At 38.2% G+C, this 19,131-nt stretch overlaps 1 protein-coding gene across 2 annotated transcripts in view; it reads right to left on the reverse strand.

The window, feature by feature from the left end:
• Positions 1–19,131, reverse strand: part of Grasp65 (Golgi reassembly-stacking protein 2) — a 525,443-nt gene that overhangs the window by 439,392 nt on the left and 66,920 nt on the right. For both annotated transcript variants that reach the window (XM_089244269.1, XM_089244268.1), the window contains exon 3: positions 18,392–18,595. In XM_089244269.1, coding sequence (XP_089100395.1) covers positions 18,392–18,595 — 204 coding nt within the window. The remainder of the gene's footprint in view (positions 1–18,391; positions 18,596–19,131) is intronic.

The following is a 19,131-nucleotide window of genomic DNA, read 5'->3' on the forward strand; positions in this document are numbered from 1 at the left end:
GACTGCATTATAGGAGGTAATTGTGGATCTGTCTTTTGCAATTCTCGAATACGCTTTTGCCGCTGCTCCTTTGTATCTACGGTGATTATGTGCGCTACTTGTCGAGAAAGAGCATCCGCTACCAGATTTTGACTTCCCGCTTTATGGGTAACATCAAAGCTGTATTCACCAAGACTGAGAGCCCACCGGGCTAATCGGGGGTTACCAGTCTTCAAAGACAAAAGGTATTTCAATGGTTTGTGGTCTGATTCCACCGTGAAGTGTCTGCCTATAAGGTATGAGCGGAAATAATTGATACCCTCCATGATTGCTAATAGCTCTAATTCAATAGCCGGGTAATTTTTCTCTGGAGGTTTCAGTATTCTTGACATAAATGCTATTGGTCTAGGACCTTCTTCATGTATTTGATATAAATATGCAGAAATGGCTATTTTAGAAGCATCACATCCGAGATAAAAGTGTTCATCAAATTTTGGATATGCCAAAACGGGAGGACTGATTAGAGCAGCTTTTAAATGCTGGAAGGCATTCTGCTCAACTTCAGTCCATCGGAAGTTAACGCCTTTCGCGGTTAAATCTGTTAACGGCTTAGCATTCAACGCGTAATATGGGATATGACGTCTAAAAAATCCGCACATGCCGAGGAATCTCCTAACTTCTTTGACTGTTTTAGGGGCTGGGAAATCAACAATGGCTTTCACATTATCGTCATGTGGTCGAATGCCCTGTGACCCAATAATATGGCCCAAATACTTTATTTCGGCACGAAAGAACTCGCATTTCTGAGGTGCTAACCGTAAATTATATTTGCGCAACATTTCAAAAACCTTGTGGAGTTTATGTAAGTGTTCTTCAGCAGTTTTTGATGCTATAAGCACATCATCGATAAAACAAAATATTTTATCATCATGAAGTTCGGAAATGAATGCATCAGCCATTCGCTGAAATGCAGAAGGGGCAGTTTTTAATCCCATCGGCACCGTGTTAAATTGGAAAACCCCCTCCTCGTTCCAAAATGCTAACTTCGGTCTATCTTCTGGTGCAACTTCTAGTTGATAATATGAAGACGTCAGGTCTAAACTACTAAAAATTTGTGCACCATCGAGTTGTGCTAATATGTCTTGAAGTAATGGTAGAGCATAACTATCATTTTCAATTGCCATGTTTGTGCGTCGCAAATCCACACACATCCTATATGCACCTTGTTTTTTTTTCACCATCAAAGTCGGAGCTGGGCAAGAGCTTACGCATTTAGATATAATATCTGCCTCTAACATATCATTTATTTGACGTTTTAGTTCCCCTCTGAGGGCATAAGGTGTACGGTATTTTGGTGACGTCTGAATAGGTTGACCGTTCCAAGGAATTTTGTGGGTTGCTAAAGATGTGCGACCCAACTCCGTAATGTCTCGGGCAAAAATATCACTATATTGCTTAAGAAGTGCTTCTAACTGAACGCTAAGCTCCCCAGGCACATCGCCTAAATTGAAATCTTTTCCAGATAAGGGGGGTAAATTCTTTTTTGTCAAGGGCACTGGTTCTTCCAAACAATTTTTGTCCTCATCAAAAGCTCGAGCAGTTCCTAATTTTATACTTTTATTTAAGTGACGGGGTACCTCGGACATATTAGAAATTAACACCTTAACTTTTCCTTGGTCATCTACTGTGCCTACCGAATGGGCAATTCTAATATCACTATTTTGTTGTTTGTCAAGGGGTGTGATGAGAATTTCACTACCGACTGGGAACTCTGCAGTGGCTACTGAAATGACCTTTTGTGTACGAGCAGGAACTCGCAATTTCTTTGTCAACGTTAATGTTTTGACAACTTCTTCCCGATCCAACAATGTAGCTATGACATTTTTATTACATAGTATACCTTTCTCAGAATCTAACGAAAATTTGCCATTCTTTAAAAAATCATAACCTAAAATTGCTTCGTACTCGTTACTTAAACTATTTTCAGTGACATATACCTTTTGATTAACGCAAAAGTTATTCAAACAGATTGGTACAATATAACATGCCTTATAATTAAGTATTTTCCCTGTAACACCTTTTATTTGAATATCATCATTATCTATCTTTACGCCTTCTTTACCCTTAAGTAATTTATTCATGAGACTACTTGTAATCAGAGAAATAGAGGCACCAGAGTCACATAATGCTGAAAACGTTTCATCGTAAGCATTTACTTTTATAATAGGAAGGGGAAAAACCTGTACATTGGAAGACGTTGCGTGACACGTCGGGACTGAACGGCGAGCTACTGGATTTTCCCCACTTGATTGTCAATTGTTTGTCGGAGGTCCCTGCTGGTTTCGTTCAAAATTTTGGTTCACGGGATTTCCTTGAAAAAATTCACTTCCATGGATATTTTGCCCGGTCGTGTTTGGTGAAAAATAATTAGCTCCGGAGAAATTGCTGGTATTTAACTGCTGGGTGCGTTGGTGTCCGGCTCTCGGACAAAATCTCTTTACGTGAGGTCCCCCACAGATATAGCACGCAATGGCTGGTACTGTTGCCACCAGATGATGACTTATACAAGGATGACGTCACTCTCCACTATCATACGGAGGTTTTTAACAACTGGCTGTTGCGAAGATATATTTCGGAAAGAGAGAAAATTCAACTGCCCCTGCAGGGAAACAACTGTTGACCTTGCAACGTCAGCAGTTGTGAGCTTGGCCTGAGTCTGGTCCGGCCATCCATGTACGGCCCCTTTCAGTGTACATGAGCTCCAAGGAAAGATTGAGAGATTCTGTGCCTCTGTAGTCTAGTGGTCTAGGGCGTTCACCCGGAAAGTGAAAGGACGTGGGTTCGATTCCCTGCAGGGCAGTTGAATTTTCTCTCTTTCCGAAATATATCTTCGCAACAGCCAGTTGTTAAAAACCTCCGTATGGTAGCAGAGAGTGACGTCATCCTTGTATAAATTAAGTGTAAATTACTTTTTTTGCAATATCATTTTACAATGCAAAGGTATAAATTTTTTCTAGTCATTCTGTACGTTTTTTACGAATGTATTAAAAATTTATAAACATGATTTAATTTCATAAACAATATTGCTGGAACTGCCTACTTATTTGAATGTCATGAATGACGCCTTAGAAACGCCATTCGTGACATACAAAAAGTTTGAGATATTTATATAAAATTTTGCATGGACTAAAGAATGGTAGAAGTAATAAATACAAAATGATAACTGATGATTATTTTCATTTCAGCATTTATTTGAATAATTTGAAATAAGAGTGACCCAGTCTTAACACAATGAATTTTGTGTTGCAAACCAAAATAAATACAGGGCGTTAACAATAGAATACCCCAACTTCGAAAAGCTACAATTACAAAGCTAAAGACACCTTTTTGAACAAATTAAATCTAAACAAACATTTCAAATTTATAAAATTAGAAATGTTCAATGCGACCACCACCTGACATGATCGATATCCAGTCGATAGGAGAATTCATCCCACACTTTTCTCAGCATGTTAGTTTGGATGGCTGCAGTTAATCACGTTTTCAGTTCGTCAATGTCTGCAAGTAGTGGCTGAAAAAAAAAACACTATCTTTTATGGAGCCCATAGAAAAAAACTGCAGGGAGTTAAATCAGGGCTTCTTGGAGGCCACTGATTAAGAGCGAGGCTTTCATATGCTCTGCGACCAATCCATCGTTGTGACAATTTGTCATTAAAGTATCCACAGATAAGTGCCTATGTGGTGGTGCTTCATTTTACTGGAAAATGAAATAGGAGCTTCTTCTAACTGTGGAAAAAAACCAAATATGTAAAATATCTAAGTAAGTAATGGCGAAATGGTAAAAGAAATTTTGTCTCACAATATGGCACATTAACATTCAGAGGAAATCGTATTCCATTTCAATGGTTGCATGAGGATAAGCTGTACCCTATATGTGAGCATTGTATTGGTTGACTTTACTGTTGGTATGAATGAAGTTGAAGAATGAAGGAATCATATTTGTCAAGCTCATTAAGAACAAACTCGAAAAAATTGATTCCGTTTTTTATCATTTTGGGTAACAGTGTGCTGCAACTTGTATGGTTTAAAAATCATTCTCAACACTTTCCTTCTGTCACATGAGACATTTGCAGTTCCAGGCTGCCTCGTTGGGTTGATTTTTCCGGACTGTTAGTGTGAATGCTTGTTGATTTTGTTTCACATTCTCTTCGGATTTGTCTTTGCAAATGCATCCATTTTCAGAAAACTGACAAAACCTATGTAAGATATTCCATCTATCGAGAGGACGAATCGGGCATTTGAGAGGAAATGCTCGTTGAACAGTCGTAATCGATTGACTAATAGAAAAATTCAATAACACAGAATGCCTTTTGTTGTTCTGTTATCTTGGTGCGAACTGAAAAAATGAACTTGTATAATTAACGGATGCTTGTAAAGCCTGTAATGCCATCTCTAGCAAAATAAACAACTTACGAACTTCTCATTCCCTTTGATTTGTAGAATGATGCCCTTATTTGTTTTTGGTTTAAAAGATATGGTCTTTCAATTTTTTTCCCACAACTTTTTACTTTATATATTGAGTAGGAATTTAAAAAAAACTTGTTTTGGTAATTCCTGTGCCTCTGGTTCTTTTTTTGAAAAAAAAATACATGTTAAAAAAATTGAATTTTTTCGCAAAAAAATTCTATTTTGTGTATAGATAATTTATGCAAATGTTAGTTTATAAATTATTTTTATTTATATCCTGCATGTTCTTGTGAACACTAGTGAAATATACAGAGAAATTGAATTTTCTGGATGTTATGCCAAAACTGATATTTGGAAAGAAAACTGATTTGTCTCCTTCGGGAATTGAATCTGGGTTGCCTTGCATACCGGGCACAAGTGCGCCAACCAGTACACCAGAGACACTCTCCCTAATTCCCTATAACATGCATTAGTTGTGTGAAACGCTGAGTGGAGCCATAGCAGCCTCCCACAACTAAAACAATTCCCGCCCCACTTGCCATTTTTGTATTAAGAGATGGGATTTTTTTTCGGCCTGAATGATTTATACAAATCACTTCTTTCCAAATATCAGTTGTTTGGCATAGCATCCAGAAAATTCAGTTTCTCAGTATATTTCAGGCCGAAAAATACCATCTCTTAATACAAAAATGCCAACAGGGGCAGGAATTGCTGTAGTTGGGGGAGGCTGCTACGGCTCCACTAAGCACTTCATGCTACTAATGCGTGTTATAGAGAATTGGGGAGTGTCTCTGGTGTATTGGTTGGCACACTTGTCCGGTATGCAAGGGGACCCAGGTTTGATTTCTGGAGGAGACAAATCACTTTTCTTTCCAAATATCAGTTTCGGCATAACATCCAGAAAATTCAATTTCTCAGTATATTTCAGGCCGAAAATACCATCTCTTAATATTTTAGTGAAAATTTTCTTGGATACATTGAAAATTCATTATTCATTTTTTTCAAACAATACCCCTTTAAAATACAGCCTCTGAAAAGACACCTGCATCATTTTCAAGAAATTTTAATTTTTTAATTTTATAGATATGTAAATAATATTTTACATGGTGAGTATGCAACAAATAAAAAAATAATAATTGCAATCTGAGACCATGGGTTTCATTTTGGCGTTTCGCTGGAAGATTTGAAATGAAATTACCTTTTTTTTGCACTACAAATTCTTTATAGAGGAGCCCATGAAATGTCTGGTCTGGACGTCCTGCTGTAGAATTTGATGGGGGCGGTGGTGGCATTGAAAGAATACAGGGAATCTCTTCCTTCTTCTACTATATATATTTTGAATTTAAAAAAAAATTACCCATTCGTGCTCTGAGAGAGGCACTCAATCCAAGGGGCCGTACAAGTATTACGTCATCATCGATGTGGGGGAGGGTTTGGATAATGCTTATGTCATCAACCACCCTTTATGAAAATATGAGTTAGGATTCCGAGGGACAGAGCTGATGACGAACTTGCTGCTGACAAGGGGGAGGGGAAATGAATCAAAAATAACTAAAAAATTTGTTTACATAATACTTGAACAGCCCCCAAGACCAAAGAAAGGAAAATTTGTTTTTGAAAATTTTTTTGGGAGATTACATTTGGGGGATTGGGGTCCATACAATGAAAGGCACTATATCTGATTTGAAACAGTGGAAAAAAACCTGAAATTTTTTTTGCTAGGAGATAGGGATAAATTCAGAGCGGGGTAGATGGAGGGGGCACCAAAAAAAGGCCCCACATGGGTACAGATTTTCTCTTGAGCTGCCACTGCTTCTGAAGCCATGATTTCACTTGAAGCAAAATTTTTAAGTTTGGAAATGAAACAATGCCAAATACAGCAGTGATTCTTATACTAGTGTACAGTGAGATCAGTCAGGGTGAGCGCCACAACAAAAATCTTATAATATTAAAATTTAACCAACCTGTTCTGAAAAGTAAATGAAAAAAAGCAGTGTATCACAAAAGATAAAACAAAAATAAAATGGGAAAATAAATACATACATTATTGATGTATGATACAAATTGAAACATCTTGGAATGAGGCTTTTCTCTACCAGTTAGGGGCATAGGCGTAAACTTATTGAAAATGTTGGGGGGGCTCAGGCTCTAATGGAACCTCGTTTATACGACGCGTCGTATAAATGCGAAAGCAGCACTGCAAAACGAACTTTTTCCAAAAATTACCCCCCCCCCCCACCTTTTTTTTACAGACGTTTCCGAAAAAAAAAATTTGTGAAAATCTGTCGTTTTGATTCAAAATCTTATGCTTGAGAAGAAATATACTTATAATACTATCATAACATTACTGTTGCTCAAGCAATTCTTCAATTCAATAACTCTCAAGCAATTTTACGGTATTCATTTCAAGATTTAACCGAAAAAAAAGTGTTATTTAAACGTTATGTAAAACGTCCTTTACTTGACAGAGAACACTGTTACAAAATAATCGAATGTGGGGGCGACAAAAATCCCAGTTACAGCCCTGGCTATCAGCATACCGTAGCCCGTTCAATAATTATTTCAGTACCTGTCAAAAGCCATTGAACACAGGGCCACAACTAGGGAGGAGCAGGCGGGTCTCGTGCCCAGGGCGCTAGACCGGATGGGGTGTAAATTTCATTCTAAAACCTCTCCTTCAACATTACAAGGGGGGCGTCAAAATGCGTGCTTGCCCCGGGTAACCAAGCATCTAGTTGCAGCCCTGATTGAACCAGTCAATCATCTTAAATTTTATTACTTTTTCAGTAAAAAATATGCATGAGAAACTACAGTCGATCCCGCTTAGTTTTTCCGCTTACAACGTTTCTTCATGATGATTTTTTGAAAACCGTAAAACACTGTATTTCTTTCAGTGACACGTTTTTACCAATTGAAAAATTATGTGATTCGATTGATAGAAAAAATATTTTCCAAAGACTTGGGAGTTCGAATCGAAGTGAAAACGTCGATTAATTGAAGTGTATACAGGCAGGGCCCTGGGTAAAGCAGGAATTAGGAGGCTCTTGCGACAAGAGTCAAAGATGTTAATTGGTCAGTGAATGTATGTTGTTTGAATTTCGGGGGCTCAATGTTATAAAGGCTTCATTTGCCCATGAAGAAATTAGGCCCTGTATACAGGGATAATGTATAGAAATGTATAGCAACTGAAGCAAAACCTCGTACAAATAAGTAAGGTCAGAAACGTAATAGGGAGATATATACAAAGGGTTCCATTACATTTTCCTAAATACAGTAAAATCTCCACAAATGATCACCTGTACTCAAACACAAATATGCATCAGTGGCCGCCTCTATTCGGCGTAAAATTTCTATGGTGGAGCCCCGTACGCTCTCCTCTTATATTCATTTATCGAATTTACTGATTTATTTTCTTCGAGTGGGTGCGGAGCCCCCGGGAAGTGTACACGGAGCACCGGTTGAGAACCGCTGCTTCAGTGAAAAGTTTCCCAAACTTTTTGTGTTCCATAGCTCTTCTTTAAAAAAAATTTCTTTCTCATTTCTCCCAACTCAAGCCCATCCATAGGATCCTATACTAAACCCATAGCTTCTATCGACCCTTTGGACAATTGCATCGACCCCTTCCCCCAGGGGTCGATATTTCACACTTTGGAAAGCACAGCTTCAGTGGCCATTCTTGGTTATTATACAACTTAATTTAATGATTCAACTATTGAAATGCTCTTTGTCAGCTGCAGAAGGTGCGGCCCCTTGATCATGAAAAAAAAAAAATACATGGAATAAAAAGCCTGCCAAAGATCCCAGGCTAGAAGCCCTTCTCCAGTATGTGGGAGTCCATGGCCGTGCTTATAGCTCGCTGAGTGCCCCCCCCCCCCCGGAAACACGCCACTAGATGCCACGGACGGGCTGTAACTAGGAGTGAAGATCATTTTATTGTCGGGAAAGGGGGGGGGGGAAAGCATCGAAATACCTCCTTGAGATCGACTGTGATGCCGCAAGATATTTAAAATTTCTAACAGTGCTGCGAACGTAAACAGGGTATGTAAAACCCCCTCTTTGCGGTCACCGGCTGGACAAATAGAAATTCGTCCGTAAAAAAGAATTGATCGGGAAAGGAGGAACCCTATTAAAACCTTGAGAATAATTCTTCATTTTGAAATAAACACAATTTTTTGAATAACATAAGTAAGAAATACTACATCCTTTTTAGAAAAATTCCCCAATTTAATTTGCAATGGAACATAGAAAAAATTACAGTATTTTCCGATAAATAGAGGTCGCATCCTGTAAAATGGCCGGAAAAAAGTGTTTGTGGAAAAATCTCCACTTTTTTTTTTACATGTCACAGCTTCGTGTAAGGCCGAAACTCACTGTACTGACGTGACGTGATTATTCCGAGTCTAGGTGTGGAAAACGTGTCCATGCGATTTTTTTTGTGGGGGAAGAGGGGAAGATTGAGCCAGCTCTCCGAAATTAATAAGAGGGGGGGGGGGAGTCTCGATCCCATTGGCTTAAAACAAGTTACGACAGGTAATACAAGTTACGACTTAATGCACTTAACATACGACTTAATATAAGTTACGCTTACGACAGGTCCAAGCACTTCCCTGTGAAAAATCGGGGTCCTCGCGAAAGATCTGTCCAAAAGCCCGGTCCAACGGAGACAGGATCATTTTAGTCGTGGAGGGAGGGAAGAGTATGTAATTTTTTCACCCTCTCCCCACTAAAAAAAACGATCGAAACGATATTTTTCGTTCTTCCACACCCCCCCCCCCCCCCAGAATTAGCAGTCCCGACAAGAATTCCGCCTGTGAAAACTGCCTTCTTCCCTAGTTCCGGTCCTGGCTACCTAAGTGTTGGAGTACTGGAAACAGGGCTGGGGGGAGGGGTCAAATGTCTAGGGTGCCGGACCAGAGGGGGGGGGGACGCAAATTTCACCTTTTAACCTCTCTTCAACATTTATTGAAATGCCGTATTTAAAATTTCTATATAAGAGTGCTGCTAACGTAGATAGTTTGAGAATCCCTGATTTATAAGGAGGAAATTTCATATTCCTAGTATTAGAATGCAATGGTACCCGGCTCAGGGGGCTTTGAAATTTTCCATTCATTTCTTATTTTCTATTTTTTTGTGTGTTAATTTTATTTTACTATTATTTATTTGATTCCCCTCAAAGGCACCGGAACCTAGGAGTGGAGGATATTTGAGCCCAAAAAATTTTGTAAGGTGGTTGAGCCCCCCCCCCCCCCCCAATAGTTTTCAGAAGAACAATGCAGTGCGTCCTCTGTTTCCTGCGTATGTGCTTCATTTCATCCCCGTATATAGGGGACGACCAGCAACTTTCAGCGCTCTCTCCCCACCCAATGTTAATTTCTTCATGTCAGCGCCTCTGTTGTGGAGAACTTGTTAATAAGCTTAATCATTGTTCACTTTACCTCCTCCCACTTTTTTTCTTTTTTTGTGTTGTATCATGTCCCCATCCCCAAGGGTCACACTCAACAAAAGAAGGAAGAGATTCTGAAGAAAAGTAAAAAAATAAAATTTCGAGCAGATGGATTTCTACTATTTAAAGAAATTTTTTGTCAAAAAGTTTTTTCTGAGCCAAGTGTGAGAAACATATCCACTCAAATTTTTTGGGGGGGGGGGGCCGAGCCGGCTCTTCTAAAATGTTGGGGGGGGGGGTGCTCGGGCCCACGGGCCGGATACAAGTTTACGCCTATGTTCTACCCCCACCCCCAGTCAAATTTTGTTGTAAAGGGGCTCGAAAAATGTTTCGGCATCGATCCTCAAGATCTGTTATGAATGGGCATTTAGAATGCGCTTTTCTTCCCAATATTTTTCAAAAAAACATTGGGGGGGGGGGGGGCCTAAAAGTTATTGGTCCTCCCACATATACGGGACTCATGCGTGTATGAAGGAGAGGGAGAATGCATTGCACAATGGTTTTTTTCAGTAATTTATGGGAGGCTCAGTCCCCTTACAAAATTTATTGCGAGGGGGGGGGGGGGTTCAAATGGCCTCAGCCTCTAGGTTCTGGCACCTATTCTTTATAGAGTGTAATTTATTTCGGTTTCAATATCATTGCTTCCCAATTTTCAACCTCACCCCTCACCATGCATCTTTGGGCTTATTTTCATGTCGGCGCCATGGCCGTCCTCCGGTCGCAGTGAACAAAAGAAGAGACACTCCATCGAGAGACACTCAGTTTTTGCCACAGGCAAAGAAGAAAGAGCCCCCTCAACACCTCAAAGAATCTTCCTCTCAGCCGTGCCTTCTGGCAGTAAGGATTGGAACCGATGGGGATTGAACGGCAGGGAAGAAATGAGATAAACGTATTGTCATGGAACAAGAAAGCCAAAGACCATCCAGATTTTTTAAAAGAACTAAAATTTTGAGCAGATTGTTTCCATTAACTAGTTCATAATTAGGACAACTTTTGGTTAAAAAAAAATTTTTCATCATTGCAAAATGAATAAGCCATATTCATACGAATTTTTGGGGGGGCTGAGCCGCGTCTTCAAAAATGTTGGGGGGGGGGGCTCGGGCCCATGGGCAAGCAATGAGTCCCAGACGCATTTGCCATTTGCGTAGGCAAGGATTATAACACATTTTTTTTTATTTTCTTCCTTCCAGGAGCTGTAGATTCAGTTCCACCAACAAGATGTTTTGATAAGAAAGTTTTTTAGTAGAGTCTGGTCTCATGGTAAATGTAAACTTGATCGGCCACTAAACCTTCAGCATTGACAATTTTTTAGAATTCCTCAACATATTTTATATGATGACTGGCTACTTAAATAACATATTTTCAAAGTTTCAAAAAATTGGACATCAATTTAACACGTTTTTCTTTGTAATTAATGAAAATTTCCAATCAAAAACCTTCTAATTAATGTAAATTAAATATCTTGGTTTAATCAAAATAATTAATAATTATAATTTTGTAAACCTCATGTACCAAGTCAAAAAAAAAATTTGGGGAAATTATTTTTTTCTATTTGTAAGAAATTTGTTTCTGTTCATGGTCGGGAAAAAATTTTCAGATAGAAAATCAGTAAAAATTTCTGAAAGTTTCATTTTTGAAAAATCATAAAAAATCAAATTTCATTATGAACAAATTTTAAAAAATACTATGACACTCATTAGACCTTTTAGTATCCAAAAATGTTCATGTCATACAAAAACTTGAATGAAAAGTATTTGAAAAACATTTTTAAATGCAGCATTGTGCAAATGCAATGTCATTCAAAAATGGGTTAACAAACTTGGTTTCATCTTTTGAATAAGCAAACTACAAATAACTTCCCCCCCCCCCCCACACAGCAGAATCGAAATAAAAATTGTTTTTGTTGTGAAGAAGACGCTCTCCTCTTTTTCATTAAGGCACACCAATAGGATTAAAATGAACTCAGCAGACAAAAAGAAAAAAAGATGACAGCTGAATCTGCTCCCATTCAAGCGTTTGTTTGCTAGTCAATCGTTTATAACTACATACATTGCCCAAATCTGCCCCTACTTACACCTATAGCTCACAGGTATGGTATGTACCATTGTTTGAAAAAAATGGATCATTATCCAATGGGCCGAAGCTATCAAGTTGAGAGATAAGAGCATTCAAGTTCCAAGAAAATACCAACTGTTGAGCATCATTGACTAAAGAACTGAAAATGAGTTGAAAAGGTTGAATTAGGCTGAAAAGGTGTTCAGTTGACTGAGTTGTTTGGATAAACCAGGTTCTACTGTACAGTATTTCCTAGGAAGAATTATATATTTAACGTAATAATAGTCTATTACTCCTCTCTCTTAATAAATGTATCATGGAATTTCATGAATGCTGCTGATGTACCTAAAGTCACTGTGGTGGTCGAGTGGGCATAGTGATGGACTTGCATAGCAAGGATCCAGGTTCAAACCCCACTGGCATCACAGTCGTTGTTGGCTGAAGTTGGTTTTCTGTGATTCCCAACTTCAAAAGGCGAATGCAAGCCGATCTCCTCCTCAAAAAGTCTCGCCACAGAGAGCAACAGGCCTACAATGCTACAAATATTCAATCATTACACTTCACTCACAGTTTGAAGTAGAGATGGCAGCAGTGAAAAATCAGACACAACACTAAATATAGTCTCAGATTGTTAGGTTGCACATACTTTGATCCACTCTGCAACGAAACTGGGCTAGAAAAGATCTCTGCAACAGGATAAGTCTGGTGGCAGAGCCCCTGGCGTTCATTCATTGATGTACCTAAGGATATTTGACATCCCTAAAATTCATGAAAAGGGATGTTGGGATAAGGTAAATGTTTGAAAATCCCCAGAGCAGAGTAATGAGCAATGCAAAGAATAAATAAAAAGTATGTATAGCACTGTATAGTCAGTGCCTTCTCAATGCCCGGCGAACCTTAAGTGCAGAGAAGGCCCATGAAAATCAGATCTGCTCAAAATTTTCAAGTGTGGGCATGTAAATTGAAGGATAAAAAGTATATAGCTAGGTAACGCATTGAAACATTACTTTACCTGGGATCCCACGATTCTTTTAAGACGGCCCCATGTACAGTAGTTTTTAGTGGCCGGTCGGCACTATAGTGTAATGCAATGGTGGAATGAAACGATTATATAACATCGGTTCTCATGATTATTGACAACCACAGTGAATATACCTAAAACATCCAGAGGAGACTCACAGTTGTAACATAACAATTAAGATCTAGTCAACAAAAACGGAACATTGTCAATTCAGGGTTCATACAAAATTTCCTAAATAAAAATTAAGGAGCTTTTATTGAGTTTTCAAACAGTTTTTAAGGAGTCATGGCAAACCTCATAACTTACAAGTTTTACAGCAAAAAAAAGGGTGGGGCACATATGCTAATTTATTTTTAATTTGCCAAACAAATTTTTCCTCTTCTCAAAAATATAGATGTAGAAGTGGTTCAGAAATTACAACTTTCGATTTGTTACCCAGCATCATAAGAATTCATAAAATAATCATCCACATACAGATAATCCATACTTTTCTGTTGTCACCAAAGTGTCCTTCAAGTTTCGGTCAACAATATAACTCATAACAGCATCACAAATTATAAAAATTCTAAGTGATATTCATTCTACCTCCCCCCCCCCCTTTTTATTCAAAATAAAAAACCACAGCTGACAAAGATTTTTCTTACAAAATTATTTATATTTGCAGCAACTATTTATTCACCTCTCGCTCAAAGTGAATAAACACATACACAAATTCTTTAAATTTGAGTTTTCAATTTTCCTTCTTGTTTTTCAGTTATACTCCGAAATAAATTGTTGCAAAATGGGAGCAAATTTCAGGATATTTAACACGATGTTTGGCATTTTTGCCGCTGTGGTGGTCGAGTGGTTATAGTGACGGACTCGCGATGCGAGGATCCGGGTTCGAACCCCACAGTGGTGGTCGGCTGAAGTTGGTTTTCTGTGGTTCCCAACTTCAAGGCGCAAATGCGAGCCGATCTCCCCGTTAAAAAGTCTCGCCACAGAGAGCAACAGTCCTACAACGATAAATCATTCAATCATAACACTTCACTCATAATAGTTAGAAAAACTGGTGGCAGATGGCCGCACTACACATAACAAGCATTACAGTGAACAAAAAACTTCACGTCAGGTTTCACTACACGTACACGCACATTCCAGTTGGGGGTTCCACGTGGGGGGTGGGGGGGTTGTGAGCGGAGTGCATGTGTGGTGTAGCAGCAGTAGTAGGTAGGGCCTCCAAAAAATGGCTCGGGGATCCATGATGACAGCCACCTCGTTGGGCAATTTGCCTGTTGTGGCGTTGTATTTGTATTTGTATTTGTATTTGTATTTTAGCATTCGTTATTTGGCGAAATTTACAAATTAAGTCATAATTCAGTGGACTAGCTCTTTTATTCATGAAATGAATTTTTTTCCCACACAATATCGGGATTTGACGCAATGACGATCGACCATAGTAATTTCTGCAGCCTGCAGTGGCAACTTTTTTTTTATTTTCTTTTTTTGAAAACGGAAACAGCGGTCGGTTGTTGAGAAACACTGGAATAGAGTAAACCATCTTCAGCTGTACAATCAAGGATATGATCGGGGTGTCACGATGAAAAGCCCGATGAGGAGCCGATAATTTGAATAAGGAGCTGCGGTCACCACAATCTGATTTTCGGGGAGTTTTATTAGTTGTCAAACATAGGCTGATTTCTGTGACAGAAACACACATAAAGTATGGATACTGTTGTATCTCAATCAGAATGTCATTGAAAAAATAGAAAAATGCAAAGGCACAAATGCACTAGGCGCATATGAACTGCACTTGTGTGTAAGCATCCATTGATTAAATTTTCAACTAAAAAATGAATTCAATGAAAGTTTGTCTTAAATTTAAAAGGTGTCTGACAAATGCAAGGAAAATAAATTTTCTGTCATTGAACTGTTTCTAAAATATTCAATTTTAAAAAATCTGAGTTTCTTTTTTTCCGGACGCTCTCTGTATGGTTATTATTTCACAAACTTCACTGCTTATGTGAAGAAAACTGAAATTTCCAAAAGATTCACAACCACTCTCTCAAACTTGATAATAAATGTTAAGGCAGTTTTGAATGAAGTTCAAAATAACAAGGGGCAGACAATAAAATTCTCATCAAAAGGGGGTCGTTGATGTACACTTTCATAAGACCTGTGGAGTACTGCTTTAATGCACAGTATTTCACCCCATATTTCTTGATAGTCAATTTGTAGACAAAGCTTCCAGTTCATTGGGAAGGGGAAGAAAAAGTTATATTATTAACAGAGATCTCGTGTCACAGGCCTCCCTTGATATATGTTATCATTGTCATAGATGAGGAGCAGCCATAGAAGCATACAGAGAGGAAGCAACTGCCCCACCCCATATTCACTCAAAAGTAGAATAATGGCAACAGGTGGATTAATCCTATCTCTCCTGTTACACACTCATGGTGTGAAGGTACAAACCCTCAAAGCAGAATATGCCGAAATGTGCGACATACGTCGCAGAACAACCAGTGCTGTTGCAGAACAATCTGGAAGAATTTTAAGAAAAGTGTAGAAAAGCGCTATTATGTATATGTGAATTTTTACCGCAGAACATTTTCAGTCAGCTGAGGGCTCGTTGCAGAACATCGCAAAACATTCTGTTTTGGGGGTACAAACCAGACCAGTGTTACCAAGGCCACTCTTACCAGGTGCAGAACCTGGTGTGAAATTATTCGCTGGGTCACTCAATGTTTACTCTATATTCTAATACAATAGACCTTCCCTTAAAGGACTTCTAGGAATGGGAAGTGACAAAGTCCGTTTTGGAGGAGCAAAATTCAGGATTCGGAGCAGTATTCATAAATTAGAAAAGTGAAATTAACTTACATGAATATTTTTTAGTTACCCCCCAACCCCTTTTTGAAATAAAACAACTGCACTGTCTTCTTATCAAACAACTTTTCATCATTTTCATCAGCTTGCTTTTTCTTTTTTGTGTTTTAGGCTTTTGACACCTTGTTTGGAAGAGTGGCTGTCATAACATTTTCACACTAGTCTATTTAAGATGATACACTTCTTGCTTACTGAGGGCACTATTTGCTGTCTGAAGCAGCAGCATGGGCAGAGATACCGGGGGGCATTGCTCCCAGAGCCAAAGGTGGAGTCGACTGATCTAATGTATATATGTATTGACATCATAATCATCGTGCCCCCCAACAATAATGACCATGCACTCCCAGACTTCAAAGTCTATCTCCGCCTATGAGCAGCAGCAGTTTAAATAGGCTAAAAATTTTCTGTAAGTTTTAAAGTTTCTTATACTCGGAAAGAAATTGATGCAAAATGGGAGAGAATTTTGGAAGAATCAACACAATTTTTGCTGATTCAGCAATCGTTATTTGGCAACATTGGCGTTATTCTGCAAAGTTTCTAAAATAGCATTCATAATTCGGCTGACTTGCTTTTTACTCCTGGAATGAAAATTTTTTCCAAGAAACATCAGGATTTGACGTAATGATCAACTACAGTAATTTCTGCTACTTGCAGTGACAAATTTTTTTATTTTTTTATTTTGAACACGGACACTGGCACATTTACACTTTACAGCTGAAAGACTATTGCAAACCATCTTCAGTTGCACGATGAGGGACCGATAGCTAAAATAAGGGGCCGCAGTTATCCCAATCTGATTTTCGGGGACGAAGTCGAGTGCGGGAACTTGCCGTGAAAATTCAAACAAAAAAAATCTGCTACTTTCTTTCTAATTTTGCAAACTTTTCTCTGGCAACTCTTTCAACGAGAGACCAGATAGATTATCGATTGCACATGCTTGTAGCACTTTACAAAAAATAACAAACTATCTTCGGGTAAAGTTGCAAAAAGTAAATAAAAATTAAATATCTTTTGATTGAAAATTTTTGTTCAAATGTAAAAAATATCTCTGCAGTGCTTTCAAAGCGTGAAAAGAACACATGGTTAGCCCGCAAATTTTTTTCCAACAATGTACTTTACAGTGTAGTCAAACCACTTTCCAACAGAGACCTCTATTTTTTAAAGGTCACAAGATAGCACGACTACAGAAGATGGTGCTGAAAAGTACAGAGAAATAAAACACGCTCTTCTAGGAAAGAATCGTTTCATGGCAAGCAGGAACAAAAATGTTTTGGTGTCCTTTCTGAAATTCCGGGCATACTGAAGCAAAATTCGCTATTTTGACTAGTTGGCGCTGAAAAATATTAAAATACACTAATGCAGAGGGTTAATAAGATGTTAATTCTGGTGCAGTGTGGCACAATTGGCGCACAGAGTTCCTACCCCTAGACTTTTAATGTTAGCAGACTCCTCAGGTTAAGACACTTTTCTGAGTCCGCCAAACTTTATTGTGAAGTATATAGCTTTCTGTAAGTCATGGCCAGGGTTTCACAGATAGGTAAAAATTTTAGCGACAGTCAAATTTTTCAGAGAGGTCAAATGAATTTATTTTTCAAGGAAAATAGCTCTTCACACATTGAACTTGCCATTAACATCTTATGGCCATGACTTACAGAAAGCTATACACTTCACAATAAAGTTTGGTGGACTCAGAAAAGTGTCTTAACCTGAGGAGTCTGCTAACATTAAAAGTCTAGGGGTGGGAACTCTGGGCGCCAATTGTTTAACCTCATTTTTATATTAATGGGCACACTGACAAATTCTTTATTTATTTATTGTAATCCACGAATCACAATTTAATAGTCACACACAAAACATTTTATAGGTGTCAATACCATTTTTTTTTATCATAGTGACATGGCACTGTAGAATTGTTGAGCCCCCCCCCCCCCCTCCACCAGTTGTCCCACCATCAAAACTTTGTCTCATGGATTTATTTGTTGTGGTTGAAGAGCATTCTACATGGTTTCATTATTGAAAGAGGGGAACAGTTTTACTATCATATCCATTCATGTGTGCATTGCCTCCCCTCAAATGGCCCTAGGGCACAGATAGGGATGTTTTTTGAATGATGAATGTTAGTTACTGTCCAAGACCATGAAGCAGTAAATACAAAAATATTTTTGCCATCCACCCAGAAGTTTTATTTGGCTACTCTACTTGTTAAACCCTCAAACTCAGCAAATGAAAAATTAATAAACCAAATGGTCTGCATACATCCCTAAATAACTGTAAAAACGATACAATTTCCACTTTGGCAGAATCATTAATTGCAATTACATTTATAACATTTGGAAATACATAAATAATTCCCTCCTCAATTAAAGTCAATTACACAAATTTTGTCGATAAGATTTGGTAAAAAGAAATAGGATGAAAACTAAAAAGTAGGACAAAACTGAGAAAGTAGGACATATTACCTAAAAATAAGAAAATTAGGATGAGTGGGAGCCCTAGAAATAGAATAAAGAAAATGTAACTTTTTACACTTAATAATAAGATTTACTACCAATTTTACTCACCAGAACATGCCAAACATTTTCATTTACTCCATCAAATGAGCAGAATCGAATGCTGACTCCAAGAAGTCCTTGACCACCCCATGTATTGGAAGGAATAATTTCTACATCACGAACTGTTTGACTTTTGGTACTGTAAACAGTCATGGCAATTGTCCTCTCAATATTTGTTTTCAGCATTTCTTTCAGTGTATCATTATCTTGATTCTGGAAATTCAGAATGAACAAACAATAATGAACGTAACTTGAAAAGTGAATAATTTTTTTTGTAATAAGTTTTTTTTACTGAATCTCAATCAGCAACCCCAGAAGATATGCAATGCTCTTACACTGGAAAAATAGAAATGACAATAATCCCCAAAGCAGAATGTTTTGCAATGAGCCATTGGCAGTTGCGGTAAAAATTCCCATAGTATTTTCTACACCCTTCTTGAAATTCTTCCAGATTCTTCTGGACAAAGCCAGATTTTGGCATATTCGGCTTTGGAGACAATAATGATAAATAAAAATAGTCAAGGTAAATAGTAAGGAAAGCATGTCACATATGGAGCCAGGATCTTCAAAAACAGAAGCAAATCTTGAATAGGTAGTTCATACTGTTAGAAATATAATTGCACTAGTTTATGTTATATACGTATGTGTATAGATGACGCTGCATGTCTATGAACCGGTCATCTCCAGTTATCTGCATAGGTGTGTGTGCTAGTATTGTGTCCTCTCTTGTATAATAGTCTTCTTAATAC

This window comes from Pholcus phalangioides, unplaced genomic scaffold (assembly GCF_987345545.1).
Source record: "Pholcus phalangioides strain wild (caught in Gottingen) unplaced genomic scaffold, Ppha-v1.0 ptg000015l_1, whole genome shotgun sequence".
Lineage (NCBI taxonomy): Eukaryota > Metazoa > Arthropoda > Arachnida > Araneae > Pholcidae > Pholcus > Pholcus phalangioides.